Raw genomic sequence first — 11,581 nt, 5'->3', positions numbered from 1 at the left:
TATACAGGAAGTCCTCGACCTACAACAACTGGGGCCAGAACATGCGTTGCTAAGCAAGGCAGTTAACTCAGTTGCCACTTTTGCAAGCTTTTCTGCCAGTTTGGTTAAGCAAATCCCTAGGGTTGTTAAGTGAATCACACGATCGTTAAGTGAATCCCCCACCGGCTTTTGTTTTTTGCGGGCCAGGAAAGCTGAATGTCCATTGCTAAAGCAAGGCAGTTGTTAAGTGAGTCCTGCCTAATTTTATAACCTTTTTTTTTGGCCAGGCTTGTGAAACAGCACTGCGGTTGTTAAGTGAATTAGACTGTCATTAAGCGAATCCATTGACATTGCTTGTCGGGCACTGGCTGGGAAGGTTGCAAATGGCAATCAGGTGACTCCAGGATTCTGAAACCGTGGTAAATACATGCTGGCTTGCCAAGCAGTTGAATTTTGATCACATGACCATCGTGGGGAAAAAAAAATTCTGACGGTCGTAAGTGTGAGGACTGGTCGTAAAAGTCATTTCTTTCAGGCCCATTCTAACTTCAACGAGCGGTTGTACGCCGAGGACTACCTATATTCCTTTTTTGTAATCTCTCTTGCCCGAGCCTAGGTTGGAGGCACACCTAAAAATCGCGCTTTCCCCATCAGGAGCCAGAGGAGCTTCACCAGACCAACTTCGGCCTGACCCCATTCGCCTCAGCTCAAGCTCCGCCCCCTTCTTGCCTTTCACCGCCCCAAACGGCAGCACCGTTTTTCCCGCCTAAAAAGAGAGACGTCAGGGGAGGCGTGGCCTCTTCTCCCCCCCCTTCACCACCACCGCGCTCCTGATTGGATGGAATACCCGGGGGCGTGGCTCGATCTCCGCGCGCGCGGGGCACTCCCGCCTTTGCTCATTGGACGTAATGCTCATGGGGGGGCGTGGCTGGGAACTCGGCGCGACTATATATATCTGCAGGCAACCGCCGAGCGCGCTCGGCCAGTTGGACGCGCGGGCGCGATGGCGGAGATAGAGAGCCAGGAGGCGCCCGAGCTGGAGTGCGGCATCTGCTGCATGCCTTACGACCGCTGCGGGCGCGCGCCTCGGCGGCTGGGCGGCGCGCGCGGCTCCTGGAAGCCCTCGCGCTGCCGCCACGTCATCTGCAGCGCCTGCGTGTGCCAGCTGGCGCGCGAGGGCTGGTGGGAGGAGGTCACGTGCCCCTACTGCCGGGCCGTCACCTCCCTCCGCGAGCGCGGCAACCTGCTGGCGGCCGGCGTGAGGCGCAGCAGCGGCGGCTGGCGGCGCCGCCTGGTCCTGCCGCCCATCGACGCCGAGCTCTGGCAGCGGGTCGTGCTCCGCGAGCGGGAACGGGAGCAAGCCGGCCGCGTGGAGCGCCTAGCCGGGGACGAAGACCTCGAAGAAGGCGAGGAGGAGGAGGAGGAGGGAGAGAGCGGCCGGGACGAGCAATGGCGCCCCTGGCGGACGCTGAAGAAATTCCTCAAGGGAGGAGGCGGAGGAAGCGGCGGCCAACCAGCGCATGCGCGGGACCGGAGAGGGCGGGGCCGCGGCGGATCTGGGCCCACGTGGCGGAGGCGGCAGCCAATCAACCGTGAGTGTCCTTCCCGAGGGATGACGGGAAATGAAGTCCCGGGGAGACTCCAGCGTCTTTCATAGCCAGGGGGAGAAACATTGGTTTGCAAGGGTTGGGACTGGGGTCGTGGCCTCAATTGCCCTCCCTCCAAGGCTTGCAGCACGTGATTAAGACCTTCCCCCCCCCCCGCTGAATTTGGCTCGATTTATTTAGAATATTTAGAATTAACACAGTTGGAAGGGACCTTGTGGGTCATCTAGTCCAACCCCACCCAAGCAGTAGACCCTACACCAGGAGTCTTCAAACTTGGCCCTTTCGTGACTTGTGGACTGAGGAATTCTGGGAGTTGAAGTCCACAAGTCGTCCAAGGGCCAGGTTTGAGGACCCCCTAACCCTACACCATTTTAGCCCGTGTGTGCAGCTCCCGGGAATCCTCGACTAACAAGCAACCTTTAAGGTTATGTGGACTTCAACTCCCAGAATTCCCCAGCCTGTCTGGCTGATGAATTCTGGGAGTTGAAGTCCACCCGGCTTAAAAAGCGGCCAAGCTTGGGGACTTCCTGCCTTAAAACGGGAAGGCTGAGCTTCAGCTGTTGGGGCAGGCAGGAAACACCGTGAGGCTAAAGAAGTCTGAAAGCTCGGAAGGCAGAAGGTCCGGTCCTGGGGACAGATCCCAGATTGGAACCTATCCTAGGATGCATACCTTCGCCTTCCTTTGTGGAGACACCTTAACTCGGGTGTTGAGGAAGCTCAGGATTGGAAAACGCCCCCCCCTCCCTCCGTGGCCCTGGATGGGTTTGGGGGTGCATCGCATTCGAAGCCCTTGAAGGCAGAGGGGGGGGACCCCGGCTGGCCACCCTGGAACAGCTGTGGTGAGATGCCTCAAGGACGTGCCAACCCCCTCAAGGATGACGAGTCTACAGGTTCAGCTAAGATTTATTAACTTTACACGCCCACCCATCTCGAAATTTCAGGGTCTCTGAAACGTTTCTCGTGCTCTGAGCTGCCCACGCTTGCTTTGAAACGAGACCCGAGGCCAATGCATTTGAATTTAATCGGCTCACGTTGGCGAGCATCATTAAAACCGGCATTATAGGCATTATAGTATAGAAATTCAATTAAAATAAAATTAAATTATCTCGTCTTCTGTCCGTGGAGATTCTCGGTCCTCCAGGTCACAGTTATCCCAAAGCTGCTTTTTTTCTTTTTCCCCAGGAGATCAACTGGACTTTCTTGTCTTTCTTTGAAGACGTTTCGCTTCTCATCCCGGAAGCTTCTCCCGCTCTTGGGATGAGAAGCGAGACGTCTTCGAAAGAAAAACAAGTCCAGTTGCCTTGTGAAAAAGGAAAAAAAAAGCAGCTTTGGGACATCTCGGGTTTTATAGTGCAGAGCCTCTCTGTAGATGAATACGAACAAAGTATAATAAGAAATAAAACCAGGGTATACAAATTTTAAGATTAAAATGAAAAATATTGGGGATAAATTTTGGAAATTGTAGAACGACAAGTTATCAGGAGGAGAGGGAAATTCTTTGATGGCCATTTAATGTTGGATTGTTACGGGGGGGGGGAGCCTGTTGAGAGAACAGCCAGCCCCATGGTTGCTTGGTCCTCTCCGCCCCCCTCCCCCCCACACACAAAGTCACAATATTTTTTTTTATCCTTTTGCGGATTGGCCAAGAGTTTGGGGGGTCTTTCCTCAGTTCTAGGGGCAGGATGTTCCAGAAAGCTGAGGCAGAGAAGGCCGTCTTCCTACAGCCCGCCAGTTGAAATTTTCCCCTTTGGGTGCCCTCCACCTTTCTTGCAACTTTTCACAATTCTCACCATCCAAAACTGCATTTGTTCGGTCTATTCGTCCCTTCTGCTTACATCCAGGTTTTTTGTTTTTCCTGTCAGATGCTTTCCGGATGGTCCGAGGCCTCCCATCTTTGCATCATCATCATCAGCAGAGTATCAAAATGATTCAGTTAGCTTTCCCTGTATTTTTCCATTCTTGACTCACTGGCTTCTAAATATGTACTTTTATCAAACACATTGTAACCCTTAGGCTTTTAATTAAAGTATTCTTAGGGCGCTGCGTACTTAGATCGGTGTCCTGCTTTTTAATAGTCAAGAGTGATTCATAAAGTTGCAATGAGCTGCGTGTTTTGGAAGTGGCGTGCATGGCTTAAGCAGGATGTCTTTCCTAAGGGAAAGGGGAAAAAAATGCCCCGTTGAGTTGCAACATCGAAAAGCATTCCTGACTTTTTTTTTTTTTAGCAAGCTGTTGAAAATCTGGCTGTTCCCCCCCCCCCAAAAAAAAGCCTCTGGGGTGGTGGTCTCAGCTGTTAACGAGAGGCAATTGGCATGGAACCCAATTGTGGATTAGGCTGACCGTATCTATGATGCATTTTACTGATTTTGTGGTAAACAATAAAACGTGGCTTAAAAATTGCTTAGTTGCACGACGGACGCGGCACAAAAGCCGTAAAGCTTTTTGCTGATATTTTATCCCAGTGACTGAAGTCGGCAGTAAGGTGATAAAAATAACAAGGCTGCGGGCGAAAAGGCAAGGAATGGAGGCTCCCTTCTGCTTTCAGTTTGATAGAACAAATTCCTCCCCCCCCCCCCAATAAAGGAGAATATTTGCAGCTCAGCGTTGAAGTGAGGGGTCCTTGAGGGGTCTCTGTGCTTGGCTGTTTTCTTGCAGACGTCTCGTGACCCAACTAGGTAACGCTGTCAGCGAGTGCACTGCAAGGAAACGACGGAGTTCAGAGAGCACCAAGGACCCCCTCAAAAACTTTTCTCGCTCTCCTGGGCCAGAGTCGCGACTGTAAGAAAACGTGTCGGTCCCATTAGACAGCTGAAGTGCGTTTTGTCGTATTTGTAAGTGCCCGTACGTCTTTTAACTTTGCAACCGTTCGGCACAAAATCCGCTTCTCCCCTGGGAAAAAAGCCCAGTCGGAAACAGCCTGCCTCCCCTTGAAGTGCAAGAACAACCGCTCCGTTTGCCCCCCAGTAAGAGAAGTTTTAGCTGCTTGCAATTTGTTATCCTTGATATATTTTGATTTCTGCATTTGCTGTTTTTCTAACGGGGAAATAACTCGACAGCGAAAGGACCCAGAGGTAAACACCGCAAAGGGAGAAAAGCTAATTGGGGGATTCTGATCGGTTCCTACGGTAAGCAATTTTGTTGGGAGCCAAGGAGATTTTCTGCCTGTATTTATTTGGGGGAAGAGGATTGGCTTAATAGGTTGAATCAGGGAAGCGCAGATAAGTGTACATTTTGAAGCTGGAAACCTGGCATCTCTGGGGCTTAGAAAGGCAGTCGGTGCCAGGAGTTGAGCATTTGACGCGGGGTGGTGGTGGTGGCAAGATGTGGGTTTTGAGCACAGTTGCGACTGACTCATTTTTTAAAAAAAATATGCGTGTGTTCTGGGAAGGTGAGAATTTAAACCCCCAGCCTTTTAGATGCTTCTGAGTGCAAGCCAGGTTCACCTCTTCTCTTGTTTAATATCAGCCATTTTCTCTCCCTCTCCCGCAGCCTACGGTTCCGGAACGAAGGACGTGGCCATTGTGACTTGCTACGTCATCTGAAAAGCCAGGGTCACTTGACGCGGAGGAAACCTGTTTTGTGGTCCGTTGCATCAAGGGAACTGCCTCTCCGAGGAGGAGGCGACGGCGCCCTCTCCCATTTTGGAGAGACACGGCGGACTGGTGTCTTTTTTTGTGGGTTCCACGGCGGCCCAAGAAGAATCGACAAGGAATTTCTTTCGCCACTCCTCGCCGTGAGGCGCAGCAAAAAACCCAAGTCGCAGCAGAGGAAAAGAATTCTACAACCAGCCGCGTTTTGGTGAAAATACGTTTCCTTCAAGGTTAAAAGAGCCTTTTTTTTCTTTTCTTTTTTTTTAGATTTACTTCGTTGGAAGATGTTAACAGCCTCCCACTAAATGTGTTCACAATCTCTCTTCTAAAAAAAAAAAACCTCAGACCTTGTTCTCTGGAAGTGCTTCTCCCCCCCCCCCCCCCCGATACCCTGGCAAAACAATCCACGTGACTTTTTTTAAAAAAAAATGGAATAAATGCTTTTTTATACGACTTGACGTGGGTCATTGATTCCTTGAAGGTAGAACGAAAGGATACCGGGCGACCTATAAATCCTTGTTTACGGTGTTTTTCTTCCAATCTTAAAAGAGGCTGAGATCTTTCGCACGGCATCTTTCTAACCTGCAGAGAACAGAACGTTTCAAACAACCAATTTATGTTGACCATCGCCTCTGGAACGATGCTGCCACGGGCATTTCTGCCCCTTAAGTTACGAGAATGGATATTTCAGCTAGGATTTCTATTTCTCTGGTTGGATCGGAACCTCCTTCACATCCGTAGGCCTAAAATGAAGATGCTGGTGGGGAAGCCCTCAAATTTGACTTTTAGGATTGTGTGGTCTGTATAGAAGGAGGTGACTTGCCCTCTTGATCTTGTTTTTTGTTTTGTTTGTTTGTTTTTGGTTTTTTGGTAAGATGAGAAACTGAAACTGAACAGGTTCAAAGTCACAACAGCGCCCGAGAAAATAACTTCCATTTTCGAAGATAAATGGTACCCTTGTGATTGTTTGCGACAAGGTCGTTCTGAGTTGTCTTTTGTCAGGATTTGGTTGCACTGATTACGAACTGGAATAACGGTCCTTTTTTTTTCCTGTGCGAAATGTTTGCATCTAAAGACGAGAGATCGCGTGACCTGGTCCGAAGTCGAGTTTCAAATGCTGTATATTTTGTGTTTTGTTTTTAAAAAATCCATTTCTGTGAAATGTGTCTGAAAGCCTTCGTAATTTAATATTTATATTCTGCTTTCCTCGTTCGACGGTTGTGCGTTATTTCATAACGTTAATAAAACATGTAGGATTTTAAAAAGGATTTTGCCGTTGACATAATTGAAACGGAAGCTGGCTGGGTTTCATCGGTGGCCGACGACGTAGAAAATGCACCAACCGTGCATGGCGTTGTGGTTTCCACAGTCGACGTGGATAAAATTCCCCGGGCCACATGCCACGGTGGGTCTCCTGCCTTTTGCAACAGGCAAAGGAAGCCTAAGCATTTTGGAAGGCCACCGTCTTCCCGTGGCTTCTAAGTTTCTCCATCAAGGTTGATTCAGCTTGATAGCCCGGCAGGCATTTCGATCCGGATTTCTCCACTGAAAGATTGCGGCCACTTCCTTGGATCATATCCTGTTTGTTCACCGCCCTGGGCATACAATCTTCCCCGCCTCTCGTGACCTGCAACCGAGGCTGCTTTTAATGCGACTGTGTAGGAGGCCACTGAGTCACTCAGCGTGAGACGACACCCTGGCCTGCAGCTTTGCGGCAGGCAACTCTTGCAAACCTGGCCGAGCACGGCGGGATGTGACTCAAAGCTTTCGGAGGCCAAGAGTCTCATTCTAATTGGGAGGGGGGGAAATATCTTTGGGACTAATGGGAGAGTCAGCCCCCAATTGGGGGGGGGTTGTCTTGAGGGGGGGGAACCTGGAAGCTTCTGCTGAACGTATGGCAAAGCGGCGGTTCCTATTCCAGACTGCAAATTTGGGCTGCGTCGGTTGCTTGAATCTTAAACCTTCCTGTTGCTGCAATTAGTTTGACACACTATTAAGACAGAAACTTTTACAGCTATTAATCTTGGCTGTGGCTGTAGGACGCTTCACCACGTTCAACCAGTTTTCCCTGCAAACCTGATTTTCTTCAGTTGTCCCAATACACCGGGCCATGAGGTGCTACACCCAGGCGGTCCTTGACGTATGACCAATTGCTTGCTTATTGTTCAAAGTTACAACAGATACAAAAAAAAAAAACGACTTATGACTCGAGTCAAAGTTCCCAGCATGAGCCAGCTGTGCGCAGCGGCAGCCAAAAAAAAAAGCTCATGCAATCCTAGGTTGCAGAAACAGGGATGGAATCAAGATCGTGTGAAGTGTTAGTCTCGCTTAGTAAAGCCTTAGTAAGGCCACACCTGGGATCCTGCATCCAGCTTTGGTTCCCCCCCCCCCCCCGTTCCAAAAAAGATGTTGAGACTTTGGGAAAAAGCGCAAAGAAGAGTAACTAAGATGATTAAAGGCCTGGAGATTAAAACATATAAAGGCGGCTTGCAGGATTTGGGTTTGGCCAGTCTAAAGGGTGTGTGTAACACGATAGCAGTCTTCCAGTATTTGAGGTTCTGCCCCAAAGTTGTGGGTCCTTCATCCCTGGAGGCCCTCAAGAAGAGACTGGACAACCACCTACCTGAAATGGAATAGGATCTGCTTGAGCAGGGGGCTGGACTGGAAGACCTCTAAGGTCCCTTCCAGTTCTATTCAGATTGAAAAAAATCAATTTGCCTAATCAAGCCGTGATTCCTTCGTTACAGCAGCTTCTTTTGGTAGATCAGAACACTTAGCAGCTCAATCCAGCTTGTCGATAACACCCCGCTCTCCTACATGGCACACCTACTACTACTACTACCCAGTGCTGGCAAGTTCTACAAAGCGCTTAAGACAGATCAAGATGTTGCTACAGCGGCTGGCTGAGAAGGCCCTCCCCCTGGGTGTTACCCGCCGGCAATCTTTAACCGGCGGCACCCTGAGAAGACCGACCCTGTGGGAGCGCACTGGACGAAGGGAGCTTGATGCTGGCAGCAGGTGTTCCCTCAAATATCCCGGACCCTCGCCATTTAGGGCTTTATAGGTCATCACCAGCACCTTGACTAGACGCCAAAGGCACAAGGAATGCTGTTACCTTCCCACCGTAATGGTCCCTATTTTTCTACTTGCATTTTTTTACCTACTTTCGAACTGCTAGGTTGGCAGAAGCTGGGACGAGTAACAGGCGCTCACTCTGTTACGCGGCACTTGGGATTCGACCCGCAAAACTGCTGACCTGATCGACAAGCTCAGCATCCTAACCCACTGAGCCACCGCATCCCTTTTTGTAAACGGGATATATATATACATATATATACATACATATATATACACACATACACACATATATATATATATAGACACACACATGTATATACATATACATAATATATATATATAATACATATATATAATACATATACATATATAATACATATATATATATAATACATATATATATATATACACACACATATATATATTATATATATAATATATATATATATATATATATATATATATATATATATATATATATATATATATATATATATATATATATATATATATATATATATATATATATATATATATATATATATATATATATATATATAATATAAATATATATATATATATAAATATAAATATAAATAAATATATATATATAAATAAATATTCCCCTGTTTACAGAGAAACTCCATGGACAGTCTCAGCAACATTCAGATGGGTGGACTTCAACTCCCAGGATTCCCCAGCCAGCCATGGTTTAAGGTGGGTGGATCTTAAGCTCCAGGGCTGGCTGAGGAATTCTGGGATGTGAAGTCCACTCATCTTAAAAGTCACTGATACTTGAGAAGGGCTGCCCGGGACCCACGGCTAGACTTATATAAGGTATATTATATATAAAATAGGTGCATGTGCAGAACAGAAGAGGCAAAGGCGCAGAGTTTACGTAGCCAAGGAAACAGTGCCTTTAATTCTGCAAGATTTAAACAAGAAGTGACTCAAAATGCGGCAATCCGTCCAGGAGTGCGGCTTGGCTTTGCCCCCCCCTCGTGTCCCCCCCTCCCAAAACCAGCTCGCTTTCACAGGGGAGGGGGGGCGAAGGGGGGGGGAAACGGGCCCGCCCTCCCAAAGCAGGGACACCAATGGGTCAGGCTCCCCAAAAGTTCTGGCTGGAGGGAGGGGTCCCACTCCAAGGGGCTCCCCGAACAGACCGCAGTCAGGGAGGGGGGGGTGTCTCTGCGTTCTGCCCCCCCCCCCGGGGTGGGGAAGCCAGGCCCGAGAGGGAAAGGGGGATTAAACATACAGCATGAATGTGTATACATTATATATATATTCATATTTATAAGAGTCCTTTTTTGCAGTGCTTCTTCGAAAAGTTTCGACACTGGGGGAGGGGGGCGCAGCAAAGACCCCCCCCGTCCAAAAAAAGCAGGCTGCCCCCTCCCCTGTCCGAGCCCCGGGCAGCCTGGATCCTAGCTCGCAAGTCGGCCCCCTCCCGCAACCGCCAGCCGGGGGGATACAAACCAGCTCGGTCCTGAGTACCTCTTGGATAGTCTTAAGTCCGCCTTGCGGGGCGTGGGGGGGTGGCTTTCCAGATGGGGCTGGCCGCTGCCCCCCCCCACAGGAAGGGGAAGGGCCGGGGAGGAGGAATTCGAATCCGAGGCGGGGGTCCCGAGAGGGGGCAGGAATCACCAGCGGGCCCCAAAGCCGTCACATAATCCGGAAATCAAAAAAGGAGAGGCCGGAGGGCCACGGGGCCCCCTTGGAGCAGAGGTGGGGGCCGGCACAGGTGGGGGGGCTCGGCAGGCGGGGGGCCCAACCGCCCCCCCTCCTCAGTCGTCTATGCAAATCACCTCCCCGCCTTTGGCTTCTTTCTTCTCCAAGCCTTCGCCCTCCTTCTCCTTCTTCACAATCACGGGGGGCCCGTTGGCTGCAACGATATTGGGGGGAGGTGAGAGAGAGAATGGTATATATCTCCATGGTGTGTGTGTGTGTGTGTGTGCGTGTATACATACACACAGTGTTTCCCCACAAATATTTATATTATATTATTTTTTGCTCCAAAAGGTGCATTAGAGCTTATTTTGGGGGAAAACGGATAAATATATGTATGTATGTATGTATTAGATTTCTATCCTGCCTTTAGTACAAGCAGTCCTTATTTTGGGGAAAACACGGTATCTATCTATTATCTATCTATCTATCTATCTATCTATCATCTATCTATCTATCTATCTATCTATCTATCTATCTATCTATCTATCTATCTCTATCAATTCTATCTATCTATCTATCTATCTATCTATCTATCTATCTATTATCTATCTATCTATCTATCTATCTATCTATCTATCTATCTATCTATCTATCTATCTATCTATCTATATCTATCAATTCTATCTATCTGTTCTGTACCAGCCTGCTACCGGCCCTGCAGAAAAAGCAGGGACAACCCCTTTACAAACGGCAAGAGGCTGGAATAAAGCCTGCCAAATTTATTAACATAAAACAGACACCAACCATGAAACAGGAGCTATGAAACAGGAGCTATTCAAACGGTTGCCTTCAGCAAACCAGCCCTCCCACACATTCCCCTTAAATACAGCTCAGGGCGTGGCCTCTCTCTGCCTCCTTCCGAGGTGCCCCATTGCCTTCCTGTGTTTACTCCTGATTGACTGCCTCCTGCCTCGGGCGTCCTTGAACAGGGCCAGCTGTGGGTCATCTTCATCCATGCTGTCAGGCTCACACAGCTGGGTCTCCACCAGGTGGGAGGGGCCTGGCTGAGGGCTCTGCGGAGCCTCAAAGCCATCATCAGCAAGCTCTTCAACACCCCCCCTCCTCCTCTGAGTCGTCCGACCCAACTGCCGAACCCACAGGCTGACCCTGAATCACAACACTATCTATCTATCTATCTATCTATCTATCTATCTATCTATCTATCTATCTATCTATCTATCTATCTATCTATCTATCTATCTATCATCTATCTATCTATCTATCATCTATCTATCTATCTATCTATCTATCATCTATCTATCTATCTATCTATCTATCTATCTATCTATCTATCTATCCATCAAATCCATCAAATCCATCAAATCTATCTATCTATCTGACTTAACGGACATTTCTCACACTGACGACCGCTGCATGCATCCCCCACGGTCACGTCTTCAAAATTCGGCCGCTTGCCAACTGGCTTGTATTTATGAGGGTTGCAATTTCTTGGGGGGCGGGGGCTCATGCGATCCCCTTTTGCAACCTGACAGAGCAAAGCCAAGGGGGGAAGCCAATGCTTCACTTAAGCCTCGGTCATAAAACGGGGCAAAATTCACTTAACCAATGTTTCCCTTCGCAACAGAAACGGCGGGCCCC

The 11,581-nt window shown here is 48.7% G+C and overlaps 2 protein-coding genes across 6 annotated transcripts in view; one reads left to right on the top strand and one right to left on the bottom strand.

Annotated features, from left to right (window-relative positions):
• The first annotated feature begins 970 nt into the window (after positions 1-970).
• Positions 971-6,444, top strand: LOC308677978 (uncharacterized protein). 3 transcript variants are annotated; one of them, XR_014028574.1, is made up of 3 exons: positions 971-1,571; positions 3,449-4,711; positions 5,076-6,444. XR_014028574.1 is itself a non-coding variant. In XM_081344732.1 (3 exons), the coding sequence occupies exons 1-3, from the start codon at positions 983-985 to the stop codon at positions 5,126-5,128; spliced, it is 711 nt and encodes a 236-aa protein (XP_081200858.1). In that variant the 5' UTR covers positions 971-982; the 3' UTR covers positions 5,129-6,444. The 3 variants fall into 3 exon arrangements, 2 of the variants coding, with proteins under 2 accessions (XP_081200858.1, XP_081200859.1); XM_081344732.1 differs by having other exon boundaries at positions 4,643-4,711; XM_081344733.1 differs by lacking the exon at positions 3,449-4,711.
• A 3,073-nt stretch (positions 6,445-9,517) lies between these two features.
• LOC308678524 (chromodomain-helicase-DNA-binding protein 3-like) overlaps positions 9,518-11,581 on the bottom strand; it is a 104,004-nt gene continuing 101,940 nt past the window's right edge. For all 3 annotated transcript variants that reach the window (XM_081345750.1, XM_081345749.1, XM_081345751.1), the window contains exon 40: positions 9,518-10,136. In XM_081345750.1, the coding sequence (XP_081201876.1) occupies positions 10,039-10,136 (98 nt within the window). In that variant the 3' untranslated portion in view covers positions 9,518-10,038. The remainder of the gene's footprint in view (positions 10,137-11,581) is intronic.

This window comes from Vipera berus (genome assembly GCF_964194415.1).
Source record: "Vipera berus genome assembly, chromosome: Z".
In the NCBI taxonomy this organism is placed as follows: Eukaryota; Metazoa; Chordata; class Lepidosauria; order Squamata; family Viperidae; genus Vipera; species Vipera berus.
Note: the sequence above shows the minus strand (reverse complement) of the source record. Positions and strands in the feature narration are given on the sequence as shown.